Source organism: Typopeltis vanoorti, chromosome 22 (assembly GCF_054136105.1).
Source record: "Typopeltis vanoorti isolate ZY-2024b chromosome 22, IOZ_Tvanoo_1.0, whole genome shotgun sequence".
Taxonomy (NCBI): Eukaryota; Metazoa; Arthropoda; class Arachnida; order Uropygi; family Thelyphonidae; genus Typopeltis; species Typopeltis vanoorti.
The window spans coordinates 67,418,215-67,435,237 of NC_143570.1; the positions used below are offsets into that span (position 1 = coordinate 67,418,215).

The window sequence follows — 17,023 nt, forward strand, 5'->3', positions numbered from 1 at the left end:
TCTTCTATATTTGAATATGTCCGTTGGATCGTATGCTGCATCTTGCTGAACCAAATCGTTGGGATGTGTGGACGTCTTTAGGAAAAACTTGGTTGCTAAGGATTGTAGAAAAGAAAAAATATAGGGAATATTTGTGTCTCTATGGAGTTCATTGTTTCTAACATACCACGGGGCGTTCAGAATCATTCTCAAGCACTTATTCTGCACTCGCTGTATTTTGCTAATGTTAGCATTAGAGGTGTGGCTCCAGGCCGGAGAGGCATAGGTGATTATAGGACGAATCATCATCTGGTATAGTTGCAATTTGATTCTGTTGCTGAGCTTGCTATTTCTATTAATTAGCGGATAGATCTGAGCTATAGCTATAGATGTCTTTGTGCACTCAGATTTGATGTGTTGGTTGAAAGATAGCTTTTTGTCGAGAATTACACCCAGGTAATTTGTTTCTGTCCGCCAGGGAATTTTAGTATTGAATAGTAACACATCTCCTGCAGGAGACATTGGCCTTTTTGAGAAAAGAACGGCTGAGCTTTTCTGGGGGTTGACTTCCAATCCCCACTTGGAGAACCAACCCTCCAGCTTTAGAAGGTTTTCTTGAAGCTTTCTGGTAATAAAATGGGGTCTGAGAGATCTGGTTTGTATTGCCGTATCGTCCGCATACAGGGCCAAAATGGAAGTCATCGGATTATGCGGGATGTCTGACATGTGTATAGAGAACAGCAATGGAGCCAGTAGAGATCCCTGCGGCACTCCAGCAAAGATGTGGCGCTGGGAGGATGTAGAACCGTTGATTTTTACTTGCATTGATCTATTCTGAATATATGAATGGATTAAGTGAACCATTTTTAGTGAGGTGCCGGCTTAGATAAGTTTGTGCAGGAGTCCAAAAAGCCAGATTTTGTCAAATGCTTTGGATAAGTGCACTGGTGTCAGTTGTAGCTGGTGGTGATGTATTCCACAATTCTGTGGATTTGCCTGGTAGTACTATGGTGTTGCCTGAAACCAAATGTTCTTTAGGGAGGATGTTTAGGTCATTTACTGAGGTTTGGAGTCGTGAGAGGACGACCTTCTCTGCAACCTTACCCAGATAAGACTGATTGGACGATAATTTTTCGGTAGGTGTGGGTCTTTGCCTGGCTTATGTATAGGAATTACGTCAGCCAGTTTCCAGGTGGAAGGAAAATAGTGAAATCTTAAAATTGCATTTATTATACTGGTCAGGTGCACTACTGCTTTTCGGGGCAGAAGTTTAATCACCCGATTAGTAATGCCGTCTGGCCCAGGAGCATTTTTGTTCTTTAATTTTTTAATAATGTCATATAACTCAGCAGATGATGTTGGTGCAATAAGGTCGGTGCTGGAGATAGGAAGTTTGAGCGAGTGTCTGACCTTGCTGTGAATCTTATATATGTGGTCAAAGTCAAAGTTTCTATACGAAGGCCTGCATTGCTCCTCTAAGTTGTGTGCTATAACTTCTGCCTTGTCTACATCTGTGTGAGCAAGGCCCTGGTCAGAGAATATTGGGGGAAGGGATCTGTCTTTGTTTTTGATATTTTTCAGTAGTCCAGATGGAGTGATCAGTATGAGAAATGGTGGATAACTTTTCATCCCATATATTTTGTCTCTATGGGCTCTGAGTGCATCTCTTACTGCCCCATTTAATCTGTTTAGATTTATTTTATCTTGTGGTGCACACGTGTTACGGTATCTTTTCCTAGCTCTGTTTTTGTCTCTGATCAAGTTCATGATGTCTTCAGGCAAACGATCTGGCTTGCGGGCAGATTTGTAGGAGAAAGCTACCTTTATAGCAGAATTAATTTGTTGTGGGAGATTTGTAACCGCAGTTTCTACTTCTTCTTTTGTGCGTATGTGAGGAACAGCTCCAATATAATCCTTCAGTGCTGCTGACAGTCTTTCCCATGCAATGTAGGAGCGAGAAGGAGGACATAGGTATTCTTGATTTCCCAGCTGTAGGAAATGATAGTTCATCCATAAATATGATGCTGAATTGAAGTTTAATATCCTGAAGGATAGCTATATCCAGGATGTCATCAGTGCCGAACGTACTGAGATGAGTTGGTTCGGTGGGGCTTGCCACAACAGCGTTGCTTGATCCTAAGTAATTGTAAAGGATGCAACGATTCTTGTTTGTGGTTGTACAATTCCACGCAGGATGCTTGGAATTCAGATCCCCGGCAATAATGGTGGGCTCTCTGGTGCATAAGATGGCATTTAGATCAGAGTGAAGTAGAGATTTTTGGGGAGGGTTGTAAGCTGAGTAGATTTTCAGTTTGTAATCTCAAGGTTAGTGGTTGAAGGAATGCTCACAGAGTGGTGCTTAATGTAGTTTTTTATAAAGATGGCAGTGCCGCCGCCTCTGTAGAGTAGTCTGTCATTTCTGTATACGATAGCCCCTTATCTGAGGGTTTTAAATGAGTTTCACTGATTAAAATAACATCTGGTTGATACCTAGATGTGAAGTGTCGGAGTTCCAGAATTTTGTTTTTAAGGCCATTTGCGTTCGATGCAACTATCTGAAGAGATGCTGGAATGAGTTTGTTACTATTCATTTATGAGAGCTGCGAGGATGACCTGTGTTACACGAAGAAATCTTTTAGTGGAGGGTTCAATAGGGTTTGATAGGCTGAAATTTTGTAGCATGTTTGCTAGTGAGGCCGTAATAACAGCTGTTAGGTTTTAGGTGCTGTTGGTTGATTTTGTTCTGGATTTGGTCTAGTTTTATGTGTCACATAAGCATAGCTTCTTATTTGCTTTCGGGTGTCTCTATTATTGGAGGTCTACGACTGTGGCCGCTGAGTCTCCGGTTTTGATGTCTTGGCCTCTGGTGTTCTTGTGCTGAAGGAGGAGGGCTGATTGATTGCCTCCATCCGTCTGTTCTTTGGGTGCTGAGTACATCCTTTGTAGTTCGCGGGATGAGGGCCACTGCAGTTGGCACATTTGGCCGAGGTAGTCCTCGGCTTTGTGCAGGTATTGGTTGGGTGGCTGTCTCCACATTTTAAACATCTATATTCCGCTCTGCATAGATTCTGGGCATGGCCAAACTTCTGGCACCTGTGGCACTGCCCAGAAGATGATCTTTTATGGAGTGGTTCCGGTGTGATGATGAGACCACAGACTGTTTTTAAGTTGTAAATATCCTTGTATATTTTATGAATCTCAACAAGGACAAATAGCATGGGAGTCTTGTCAGCTTTGTACATTCTGCTCACTTTGACTGGGGGCCGATCCTGAGAATTTAAGTCAGCAGCTATTTCTGCTGTGTCAATGTCTTCACAGACACCACGAAGGACTACTTTTAAGTTTTTTTCGGAGCTGAGCGCAAAGGTATGATACTGGATGCCTCTGTCGTCCAGTTCTTTGGACAACCTTCTATAGTCTGTCACTGTTGCTGGCTGGATCTTTATGCCTTCATCCATGTTTTTGGCCTTAATGAAGCCAATATGCAAATTGGACATTGTGGATCTTAAAGCTGCCCACTTATGCTTTTCTCTAAGGATGATCGGAGGCACCTTTTCTTTGGGAGAGATAGCGGTGTCCGAACCCTGAGAATTCTGTTCCATTTCACTATTGTCATTGTTCGGTTCATCTGTTGTTCTTCGCTTTTTGCGTGCACGCACTTCTACAAAGTCTGAAGGAGTAGGAGGCACCGATTCTAAATGACCTTCAGCGACAACGTCTGAGACACATTCGCGCGGAAACGTGTCATACAGTTTCACTTTTCCGGGTCAATTATCACTCAGCAGCTTTCCCGGTATGAGGAATTCCTTATATACATCCTCGAACCTGGTTTCATTCACAATTTGAGGATTCACTAGCAAATCCCGTAGACACTCCTAGGTGTCTACCAGCAATAAAATGTCACTATAAGAAACAAACAAAGGCGATACTAGCGGCTGTAGGCCTAGCGTATTGCCCTTGTAATTACAAATGACTTACCTGGATAAACACTATGGAAAATAAAGTGACTGTTTATGGTAGCAAGCAATTAACTATTATTACTAATGAATAAGCATAAATATAAATCGCTAAAAACATATCAAACCAATTCATAATTCATCATCAATAATACACGACAGTAAACACTAACACACGAGCCGCCATCTTTCCCCTGGTCCTCCAGTTTGATATTAACCTGATAACCTGATAACCTGATATGGCTTGATGGATAACAGTCCCATGAACTTCGATCCCTTAATCGGTATGAAATAGTCTTGTAGTAAAGCTTAGCGACCACCTGGCTCACCCTATTTAGAGTTGTACGGAGGCACCAGAATCGATAAGCAAAGCAGCTTTCGGGAGCTTATGTTTCCACCTATCGTGTTCGTCATAATTAGATGACTCTGGAATGAGTTGATTTGGATGAACAGCTGCTTTGGCAAAATAAGCAGCAGCACTGTTATGGAGGAAAGTGGGAATATCTGGAATATTGGCATCGCGATGTAAGAAAGCATTTCTGACAAACCACGGAGCGTTGAAGATCATACGGAGGCACTTGTTTTGAATAACTTGCAGCTTTTTGATGTTAGTGGGGGAAGTGTGACTCCAGGCTGGCGATCCGTAAGTTAACGATGGTCTGATAATTGTTTTGTAGATTCGTAGTTTGTTTTCAGTGCTGACTTGACTTCTTCTATTGAGGAGAGAGAGAATAGAGTTGTTCAATTGCAGAGTTTGCTTTTTTGCATGCATAAACTGTGTGGGAGTTAAAGTTTAAATGGTTATCAAGTTGAATGCCTAGATATTTGGTGCTAGATCTCCATGGGATGGCTGTGTTAAAAAGTTTAACTTCTCCAGAGTGAGATGCTTGTCTTCGTGTGAATAGAATGGCAGTGCTTTTATCGGCATTTACTGATATTCTCCATTTTCTGAACCAGTCCTCCAATTTTCTTGCTGCAGTTTGTAATCGCTGAGTAGCAATATTAGGCCTGAGAGATCTGCTAAGAATTGCCATATCATCCGCATAACTAGCTGTAGTGGTTAGTGATGTGCTAGGAACATCAGAAACAAAGATGTTAAAAAGCAGCGGTGAGAGCAGCGAGCCTTGAGGGACACCAGCAGTGATTTTTTTCAGTGAGGATCTAATTCCACGCAACTTGACCTCAATTTTATGGTCCTGTAGAAAGGAGTTAATACTTTTGGTAAGATAAAGAGGGATGTTGGCTGCAATTAATTTATAGATGAGACCTTTGTGCCACACCTTTTCGAAAAAGCTTTTGCAACGTCTAGAAAGATAGCTCCTGTGTGCTGTTTCCAGTTAAAGCCTGTAGTGATGAACTCAATCAGTCTGTGAATTTGCTGTATAGTGCTATGTCTGGTACAGAAACCAAATTGTTCTTTCGGAATTATGTTATTTTTATTCACCTCCTCATTAAGTCGGTTTAGAATGACTCTTTCTGCGATTTTTCCTAGGCATGATAGAAGACTGATAGGTCTATAGCTCTGTGGCATCTGAGGTGCCTTACCAGGCTTGAGAATAAGGAATATATCAGCTTGTTTCCATCTTGAGGGGAAATAATTAATTCTCAGAATTGCATTAATGACAGCTTTGTGTGCGAGGGCTTTAATTGTTTTGTTGGTAATTTCGTCTGGACCAGGGGCTTTTTTGTTTTTAAGCTTCTTAATGATTGAATAGACCTCTTTAGGTGAGGTGGGACAGATATTTTCACAGCTACAAGGTTGCCGAAGCACAGAGCGTACCCGAAGATGTATTTTTTTCTATGAAGACTAGATCCGCTTGTGCATAATTAGGATGGCACTGAAGTTGGAGAGCCTCAACGAAAGCTTCTGCTTTTTTCGTTATCTCTGTAAACAAGACCTCTTTCTCCGTGAATGGGCTGGATGTTAGAGCGATCTGTACGGAGAGCTTTAGTCAACTTCCACAGAGAATTATCTTCAGTTTTGAGAGAACAGAGTTTTCTTTCCCATTGCTGGTTTCTGTGATCATTTAAAGCGTAACGGACTAGGTTGGAGGCTCTATTTAGTTCTCGACGGTCTTGCGGAGATAGCGTGTTGTGATATTGGCGTCTGAGCCTATTTTTGTTCCTGATCAGAGCAAGGATTTCTGCAGGAAGTAAGTTAACTTGAGCTGGGGTGGAAATAGAGCAAGCTGCGGATAAGCCAGCGTGTATTTTACATTCAAGATTGTTGACTGCCACGTCAATTTCTTCACGGGTGGAGATAGTAGGTACTGAGTCTATGATAGTGTTCATTTTATTCTTGAATTTTGCAAAGTTAGTGTGGGATTGGCTGGGAATGAGCTCGGGCTCCTCCCCTAAACTTAAGAGTACTGGATTGTGATCTGAGCTTAGCTCGTCAACCACTTGAAGTCGGAATTGATGAGAAATATTGTTAAAAATAGCAATATCCAAAACATCAGGTCTGCCGATCGCTCAGTAATGTGTTGGCTCAATCGGGCCTGCAATAACAATATTTATCTTCAAGGCAAAGTTGTAGAGGATCATTCCGTTGTTGTTAAAGCTCTTGCTGTTCCATAAAGGATGCTTGGAATTAAGATCTACTGCTACAATTATTGCTTCATTTGTATCTAGTAGCTGAGAGAGATCAGAGGGGAGTAGAGGTCTGCCAGGGGGATTGTATACAGAATAAATCTTTAAGCTGCCTGCATTGTTGGTATGAATTTCTATGCCTGTCTCCTCGAGGTTAGATGTATTAATCTTCTTAATCTCATTGTAGCGAATGTTTCTTCTGACAAAGATGGCAGTGCCTCCACCTCTGGCATTAAGTCTGTAATTTCTAAGTAACGAGTAGTTTCTGAGTTTGGGATTATCGCAGGGACGTAGGTGAGTCTCTTTAATGAGGAGAATATCAATTTGCAAATGATCTGTAAGTTCCTGTAATTCCAAAATTTTGCTGTTGAGACCGTTTGCATTCCAGAATATTATCTGCATAGAATTTAATGTTGAAGCCGGATTAGTCATTAATCATGGAGAAGATGACTTGAGTATTCCTAAGGAATTTGTTGGTGTCGGCCTGGCTTGGATTTGTTTTGATGAAGGCCATTAGCATCTTCCCTAGTGAGGAAGCGAGAATTGCTGAAGAATTTTGACTGCTAGTTGCAGGGAGTACCTCAGTGTTACTCGAGGAAACCACGGAAGCATAAGATTTATCTGGTGTAACTTTTCGCGCTTTGATTTCAGGCACAGATCTCACAATTTTTTCTGGTGGGCTGGATTAACTCCTGTCTAGGCTTTTGAAGGTTGGATGGGCGGAGAGAACAACTCTTGTAATTAGCAGGATGTGGGCCACTGCAGTTCGCATATTTAGCAGGTGTGGTCTTTGGCTTGACGCAAGTGTGCGAGGGATGGTTGCCACCGCACTTCACACACTTGTAGTCTGCTCTGCATAACATTTGCGCATGCCCAAATTTTTGGCAGCGATGGCATTGACCAGCCGATGCCTTTCTTCTCGGTGGCTCGGTCTTGATGACCAAGTTGCAGACTATTCTAAGATCATAAATTTCTCTCTGATCTTTACTGATCTCTACTAAGACCAGAGGCATGGGGCGCTTGTCTGCTCGATACTTTCGAGAAATCTTGATCGGCTCCCGACTGATAACTGATAACTGATGTGGCATGATGGATATCAGTCCCAAGGACTCCAATCCCTTTGTCTCTATGAAATAGTCTTGCATTAAAGATTAGCGAGCACTTGGCTCACCCTATTTAGGGCTGTATGGAGGCACCTGAACCGATAAGCAGAGCTGTTTTCGGGCGCTTATGTTTCCACCTGTCGTGTTCGTCATAGTTAGAAGACTCTCGAATGAGTTGATTTGGATGAACAGCTACTTTGGCAAAATAAGCAGCAGCACTGTTATGGAGGAACGTAGGAATATCTGGAATATCGGCATCACGGTGTAAGAGAGCATTTCTGACAAACCACGGAGCGTTAAAAATCATACGGAGGCACTTGTTTTGAATAACTTGTAGCTTGTTGATGTTGGTGGGGGAAGTGTGACCCCAGGCTGGAGATCCGTAAGTTAACGATGGTCTGATAATTGTTTTATAGATCCGTAGTTTGTTTTCAGTGTTAACTTGACTTCTTCTATTGAGGAGAGAATAGAGTTGTACAATTGCAGAGTTTGCTTTTTTGCATGCATAAACTATGTGGGAGTTAAAGTTTAAATGGTTATCAAGTTGAATGCCTAGATATTTGGTGCTAGTTCTCCATGGGATGGCTGTGTTAAAAAGTTTAACTTCTCCAGAGTGAGATGCTTGTCTTCGTGTGAATAGAATGGCAGTGCTTTTATCGGCATTTACTGATATTCTCCATTTTCTGAACCAGTCCTCCAATTTTCTTGCTGCAGTTTGTAATCGCTGAGTAGCAATATTAGGCCTGAGAGATCTGCTAAGAATTGCCATATCATCCGCATAACTAGCTGTAGTGGTTAGTGATGTGCTAGGAACATCAGAAACAAAGATGTTAAAAAGCAGCGGTGAGAGCAGCGAGCCTTGAGGGACACCAGCAGTGATTTTTTTCAGTGAGGATCGAATTCGGCGCAACTTGACCTGGATTTTACGGTCCTGTAGAAAGGAGTTAATAATTTTAGTAAGGTAAAGAGGGATGTTGGCTGTAATTAATTTATAGATGAGACCTTTGTGCCACACCTTATCAAATGCTTTTGCAACATCTAAAAAGATAGTTCCTGTGTGCTGTTTCCAGTTAAAGCCTGTAGTGATGAATTCAGTCAGTCTGTGAATTTGCTGTGTAGTGCTATGTCCGGTACTGAAACCGAATTGTTCTTTCGGAATTATGTTATTTTTATTCACCTCCTCATTAAGTCGGTTGAGTGATCGGCTGATAACCTGATAACCTGATATGGCTTGATGGATTACAGTCCCTTGGACTTCTATCCCTTAATCGGTATGGAATAGTCTTGTATTAAGTGTTAGCGAGCACCTGGCTCACCCTATTTAGGGTTGTACGGAGGTACTAGAATCGATAAGCAAAGCAGCTTTCGGGCGTTTATGTTTCCACCTATCGTGTTCGTCATAATTAGATGACTCTTGAATGAGTTGATTTGGATGAACAGCTGCTTTGGCAAAATAAGCAGCAGCACTGTTATGGAGGAAAGTGGAAATATCTGGAATATCGGCATCTCGATGTAAGAGAGTATTTCTTACAAACCACGGAGCGTTGAAGATCATACGGAGGCACTTGTTTTGTATAACTTGTAGCTTTTTGATGTTAGTGGCGGAAGTGTGACTCCAGGCCGGCGATCCGTAAGTTAACGATGGTCTGATAATTGTTTTGTAGATCCGTAGTTTGTTATCAGTACTGACTTGGCTTCTTCTATTGAGCAGAGAATAGAGTTGTACTATTGCAGAGTTTGCTTTTTTGCATGCATAAACTATGTGGGAGTTAAAGTTTAAACGGTTATCAAGTTGAATGCCTAGATATTTGGTGCTAGATCTCCATGGGATGGCTGTGTTAAAAAGTTTAACTTCTCCAACATGAGATGCTTGTCTTCTTGTGAAAAGAATGGCAGTGCTTTTATCGGCATTTACAGATATTCTCCATTTTTTGAACCAGTCTTCTAAATTTGTTGCTGCAGTTTGTAATCGCTGAGTAGCTATATTAGGCCTGAGAGATCTGCTGAGAATAGCCATATCATCCGCATAACTAGCTATAGTGGTTAGTGATGTGCTAGGAACATCAGAAACAAAGATGTTAAAAAGAAGCGGTGAGAGCAGCGAACCTTGAGGGACACCAGCAGTGATTTTTTTCAGTGATGATCTAATTCCACGCAACTTAACCTGAATTTTACGGTCCTGTAGAAAGGAGTTAATAATTTTGGTAAGATAAAGAGGGATGTTGGCTGCAATTAATTTGTAGATGAGACCTTTGTGCCATACAGTATCGAAAGCTTCTGCAACATCAAGAAAGATAGCTCCTGTGTGCTGTTTCCAGTTAAAGCCTGTAGTGATGAACTCAGTCAGTCTGTGAATTTGCTGTGTAGTGCTATGTCCAGTACGGAAGCCAAATTGTTCTTTCGGAATTATGTGATTTTTATTCACCTCCTCATTAAGTCGGTTGAGAATGACTCTTTCTGCTATTTTTCCTAGGCATGATAGAAGACTGATGGGTCTATAGCTCTGTGGCATCTGAGGCGCTTTACCAGGCTTGAGAATAAGGAAAATATCGGCTTGTTTCCATCTTGAGGGGAAATAATGAATTCTCAGAATTGCATTGATAATCGCTACTAAATGCATGACAGCTTTGTGTGGGAGGGCTTTAATTGTTTTGTTGGTAATTTCGTCCGGGCCAGGGGCTTTTTTGTTTTTAAGCTTCCTAATAATTGAATAGACCTCTTTAGGTGAGGTGGGGCAGATATTTTCACAGCTACAAGATCGCCGAAGTACAGAACGTACCCTACGATGTATCTTTTCTATGAAGACTAGATCAGCTTGTGCATAATTAGGACGGCACTGAAGTTGCAGGGCTTGAACGAGCGCTTCCGCTTTTTCGTTATCTCTGTAAACAAGGCCTCTTTCTCCGTGAATGGGCTGGATGTTAGAGCGATCTGTACGGAGAGCTTTAGTCAACTTCCACAGAGAATTATCTTCAGTTTTGAGAGAACAGAGTTTTCTTTCCCATTGCTGGTTTCTGTGATCTTTTAAAGCGTAACGGACTAGGTTGGACGCTCTGTTTAGTTCTCGACGGTCTTGCGGAGATAGCGTGTTGTGATAGCAGCGTCTGAGCCTGTTTTTGTTCCTTATCAGAGCAAGGATTTCTGCAGGAAGTAGGTTGACTTGAGCTGGGGTAGAAGTAGAGCAAGCTGCGGATAAGCCAGCCTGTATTTTAGATTCAAGATTGTTGACTGCCGCGTCAATTTCTTCACGGGTGGAAATAGTCGGTACTGAGTCTATGATAGTGTTCATTTTATTCTTGAATTTTGCAAAGTTTGTGTGGGAATGGCTGGGAATGAGCTCAGGCTCCTCCCCTAAACTTAAGAGTACTGGATTGTGATCTGAGCTTAGCTCGTCAATCACTTGAAGTCGGAAATGATGAGAAATATTGTTAAAAATAGCAATATCTAAAACATCAGGTCTGCCGATCGCTCCGTAGTGTGTTGGCTCAATAGGGCCTGCAATAACGATATTTCTCTTCAAGGAAAAGTTATAGAGGATCATTCCGTTGTTATTAAAGCTTTTGCTGTTCCATAAAGGATGCTTGGAATTGAGGTCTCCAGCTACAATTACTGCTTCATTTGTATCTAGTAGCTGAGAGAGATCAGAGGGGAGTAGAGGTTTGCCAGGGGGGTTGTATACAGAAAAAATCTTTAAGCTGCCTGCATTGTTGGTAAGAATTTCTATGCCCGTCTCCTCGAGGTTAGATGTAGTAATCTTCTTAGTCTCATTATAGCGAATGTTTCTTCTGACAAAGATGGCAGTGCCTCCACCTCTGGCATTAAGTCTGTCATTTCTAAGTAACGAGTAGTTTCTGAGTTTGGGATTATCGCAGGGACGTAGGTGTGTTTCGTATATATATGCAGAAACTACTAAATTTAACGGATGAAGAGGCGACATTATTTGTTCAATTTCTAGAAAACGTTGCAAAACTATTTGAAGAAAAGGTACTCGAGAGAATCAGGGAAGGATCGAATTTAAAAAAAAAAAAAAATTGTCGTTCATTTTTAGAATTTCTCGTTCATATCTAGTTCACAGGAGGGGGCGGACCTGAGAACCCGAGCGGCGAAGGCTTACAGCGAGGCGGTGCAGCTCCTTGTGGGCTGCATCACTCGGGCCAGGCTCCTCCCCAGTTCCTACAGTACTATTCTGTTATTTCACTGACTTTTGTTGTCCTATTTTATGTGTGTCTTAGCTCTTTTATTGGTCTGCTTCTATGTATCCTAGTTCCTTTTGCTTTTCAATTTATGTGTGTCCTCCTGCATTTGTTTTTCACTTCTTTCATCGGCCAGACATCTGAAGAGGTGGCTGGCCGGGGAACGCGGAAAAGAATGGATGGAGAGAGATAATGTCGGAGATCTGCTTGGTGCTGGCATTTAAGTCAGGCCAAGTATCGACTGAGGCCTCTTTTAACTATCTACTACTATCCACTCTATCTTTCTCCTCCTCTCTCATTATCAAGCTGACTCTCAGCACAACTTTTTTTTTAAATCTAAAGAGGCCAGTGATGAAAGGCATGAACTCCCATTCTACCTACTCACTGATGAGACCCAATGAGGGTGGAAACCGGTGCGGGGAGGATCTGGCTTTGAGAGGCTCCCCTTGGAGGTAGGTTTTTGCCTGTCTCTGAGTGGGGCCACCGCTGAGATTATGGCTCTGCTTGGTGGTGGGGTGAGCCTGCCACTGGGTAGAGCCAATGCTGAGAAGTTCTTCTCAGGGTGAGCCTGTCATCGAGTGGAACAACGCTGAGTTGGGCGATCTTTCGGGATCGTCTTATTTTTAGAGCCCACTTCACCTATACATAAGGTCGAAACCGGTCTGGGTAGTGACCTTCTCTCATAATGTTGAACAATAATACAGCTCCTAGGAGTTAAGTTCATATTATGGGTGAATATCAAGAATAGTGATCGGAGCTTGCTCCACCCTTTCTATGAGTTGCCTCAGCTTGTACTACCTTCAGGGATCAGGTGCTGCACTATTTAGGTATTTGCTTACGCTTGGAATCGCCGAACTTTATATAGTTTCTATATTCGGCATGAAACTCTTTGAGTTTCTATATTCGGCATGAAACTCTTTGAGTTTCTTATTCGGCTAAGAAACAATATGGGATATAATATCCCTTAACTTAAATATAAGTTCATTCGCGGAATCGAAGCCTTTGGCTCTTCATATAATTAGTAATAAATACAATTTTTTGTAATGAAATTGATGGTCTATTTATTCATAAAATCAAATTAAATATAATGTCACCAAACATAATTTATATTTCTTATTAATTACAATTATGTGATACTCGAATGTTGCTATGTAGGACGTTACAGTTGATACTATTTTCCCGAGAGCATTGCTGTTATTTGTTATTTGTGAACATTGCTGTTCGAAACAGGTTACTATTTTACTTTTTTTTGTGATCGAAATGCAGTGCTTGTGCGGAAAGTGTGTTTGAAGAATTTTAGAACATAAGCGTACCTTTGAAATGTCTTATTGTTCGAAGATAGAAAATTTATTACATCAATGGTTAGAATTTTAGAAGGAAAAGTTACATCAGTTTACGAACATGGGAGTTCAAGGGCTGTGGCAGCTTCTTGCGCCAGTTGGAATACCGATAAATCTTGAGCGTTTTGAGAATAAAGTGCTTGCAGTTGGTATCCTTTCATTGCCCATAAACATACACATGTGATTGTTATAACGCACATTGCATAATTATCATATATAATTAGGTAATGTGTACGTGCATATTACATACTTTGCTAATTTTAATTAATTTTTGATAATCGTTAATTAAGTTTATCAATAATATTAATTTTGTATCTAGTCGAGATGAAGCTTAGGATTGTAGGTTGTCCTTGCGTATTATATCTCAAAATAATCTATGCCCAGCTTATTATTATTATTACGTGACACCTCCAGGGAGTCCAATGACTCATCGAGAGAGGGCACAATGTTTACATTATAATATAAATTATGTTTATATTATAATATGATAGAGGAAAAGAAACCAAGCAAGAACATATCATGAGGCAATATGCCTAGCAGTTCCCACAACTATGGATAACAGAAGTTATCCAAGTTGAGAGAGTGGCTTGGTAGGTGACATGGTCTTCTAACCCTTATATTCGTTCACCCATCCATATTCTAAACTCTCCTTTCTTTACTCTCCTCAACTATCAACAGATACTTATTTTTACAAGAGAAATTGCCAAATAGGGTCTTACTTTCAAATTTGCAGAGCTGTGATGGGAAGTAATACTATTACGGGCAACTCCAGGGAGTCATTAGACTCATCGAGGTCTAATGACTCCCTGGAATATCATATGAAGCATAAGTTTTTCAGTTTATGCATAAATCATTATAATTTAAGCATAAGTTTCAAAACAAAGAACATTCTGAAGAGAAACGGGTATGCTGTACAAGCATAATAAGCTTGCTTCCTTTACGAGTTAAATTTTATACTTACATATGATTATCTACCAGAACTAATGTTCATTATTGTATACATTGTCTTATTTAGTGAATGTGTACATGAGAGTACTTTGATGGGATTGTTGTTTAAGGGATTAGATCATGATCTGCAACCCAAGGCTCATGAGCTGTGTGTGAGAAACTATGAGAAACTTTTGTGGATCTTTAGAACTAGGTTCAACCTTATTAATAAAAAGAATTGGAGGATAGTCTATTTCCTGTTTTTATTAAAAAAAACAACAAAGAAACTTTCATTTCACATGTAATCCAGTTAAAATCAGAAATATGATGCTGTTTTATTTTTATCATAGCTTTTTTTCAAGGTACAGTTCTCTAAATATTCAACTGAATACCATTTTTACTAAAATTTTCATCCAGAAAAGGTTGTCTTGCTCTCTCTTCTTTATATGGATGTCTCTTTTTCTTTCTAGTTATGTTGACTATGGGCTGAAACTTTTTTTTTTATCCATAACCCATTTTAAATAATGGAATCACTGTAATCATGCTTGACAATGTTTATTTCTGCAATAAATTAAACGAATATAATATGGAAGGTGTATAATAACTTAAATAATTCTGTAATAAATATTTAATATACTCACATTTACCAATTTACCTACAGTTTAAGAATTGCTGTTCTGGCAAAAGGTGTCAGCAAGGAATGAGGATGCTGATAATTTAAGACCTAGCAGAGAAAATTGTATTTTGTATTAGTTTACAATAATAGTTCAACACAAACATTATGGTACAATGCAATCAAATGCTTCTGGTGTAAGGAAAGGATGCACTTAAGCCTTTGTTACTCATTTATGTTATTTATCATCATCACATAAAGGAAAAAATGATTAAACCAAATATCAAACTTGGGTTGATACAGATCCACTACGAATGTTTAGTACGCAGTAGCAAAATCAGATGGCTACTAAGCAGTTTTTCCTGTGAAAATCATGCATCCATAAAAAGACAAGAAATTTATGGAAATTACCAGAACATGAGAACTGCATTTCCAACGAAGAACCTGTAAAACAAGTAAAGCATTTAAGCTATTTTAGGGAAATTTTTTTTAGAAGAGGGCAAATTAAATTTCAAAATAGATAATAGAACTAAAAAGAGCTGGTGTAGTGAGCCAGCTGCATAATTATGTTGAATAAGAGAAAAATCATCAAAAACATTAAACTAGTATATGAAACAGTGTTCAAACAAGTTTTAATTTATGGAGTTGAAGGTTGAAATGGATGTAACAATTGAACATAGGTTAAAAAATGTGATTTTGAAGAAAATTAGGGGAAATTCAATGTGATACAGATGGAATCAGTACTCTGAGGATAGCAGATTAAATGCACTTTTAACTTCCCCTTCATCAGAAGAACTAGCTGTGTGCTATATTTTTTTTAATGTCTAGATTCCATGCAAGATTTATTAACTTCCATCCATTCAATCATCTCCTGTTCTGTAACACCTCCAGAGTGCAGCTATGAGGACATTGTAGCATTTGTCCTTTGGATTTCATGATTTCATGATGCCTATCAACAGGAGATCTACTCTCATACATCACTCATCGCTGGACAAATGCCATGGAGAAATTTGGCGAATCCCAAGTGGTTGCACTTGATATCTCTAAAGCCTTTAACTGGGTCTGGCACAAAGGCTTACTAAGCAAATTCCCATCATTTGGACTATCTCAGGACTTCTGCAGATGGATTGCCAGCTTCCTGTCTGGATGCACATTATGTGTGATGGCAGATGGCTCCCTATCCTCTCACCATCCAATAATGCTGGATTCCACAAGGCTCAGTTCTCTCACCGACCCTCTTCTTTCTTGTATATCAATGATCTGCTTCAGTTGATGTCCAACCCAATACACAGTTTTGCAGATGACAGTACATTACACTCCTCCCTTTCATTTGACAAACCCTACTCTACACAACTCGCTTCAACTCACAGAGCATCAACCACCACCCTTAATTCTGACCTCCAAGCCATCCTCCAATGGGGGCTCAGATAACCTCATCAACTTCGATGCTAGCAAAACCCAGTTCTGTCTTGTTTCTCACAAAAAAGAACCATTTTCCCCCAGCATTATTTTTGATAACTCTGAAATTCTCAGACAAGATGAGATTCCTCTTCTTGGAATTACCCTAACATCAAGCCTCTCCTAGCATAAAGACATCACAACCATTGCATCCTCAGCTTCCAAAAAACTAGGTTTTCTCTTTCTCTCAAGACGTTACTTCACCTCTAAACAGGTGTTAAATTTATACAAATCGCAAATCTGCCCAGCTGTTGAATACTGTTCTCACATTTGGAGTGGGCTCCTAAAAGCTCTCTCAAAATGCTTGATTCAATAAGAGGAGAGCAATTAGACATTTGGGCTCTACAATATTTATAGTCTATAAATATTTCCATGGGAAATGTTCATCTGAAACAGCATCAATAATTCCCCCCACTCTGTACTAAGCCCATTGGAATACGTACAGCTGCTGTCCTACATCCTTTCACAGTACACCTTGAAACCCACAGAACAAGTTTCTTTTCCTCCTCCTTCATCCCTGCTACTGCTGTACTATGGAACAGTCTTCCCCATGATGTATTAACTAAGGAATACAACATACAGCCTTTTAAATCAAATGTAAACAAGTTTTTTCTCTCCCAACCACTACCCATATACGATACTAAAGTACTATAGGTTGACCAGCCAACCTCTCGTATATGGGCTCAACATAAAAAATAAAAAATTCCATCTAGGAGTTTAATAACTTGTAATGGCCTTTCAGCTGAAGGCTGGTTAAGTGATCTCGTATAGACGCGGCAGGATTTTCCACTCAGAAATATTTAAAAAACACCCTCCTAGAAAAATAGATGTTTCTAGGAGGATGTTCTTTAGAGCATTTACATGC

General features: G+C 40.2%; 1 protein-coding gene across 1 annotated transcript in view; it reads left to right on the top strand.

Moving 5' to 3' along the window:
* The first annotated feature begins 13,088 nt into the window (after positions 1-13,088).
* mus201 (rad2 superfamily protein mus201) overlaps positions 13,089-17,023 on the top strand; it is a 296,493-nt gene continuing 292,558 nt past the window's right edge. The window contains exon 1 of the mRNA XM_090412474.1: positions 13,089-13,309. Coding sequence (XP_090268600.1) covers positions 13,222-13,309 — 88 coding nt within the window. The 5' untranslated portion in view covers positions 13,089-13,221. The remainder of the gene's footprint in view (positions 13,310-17,023) is intronic.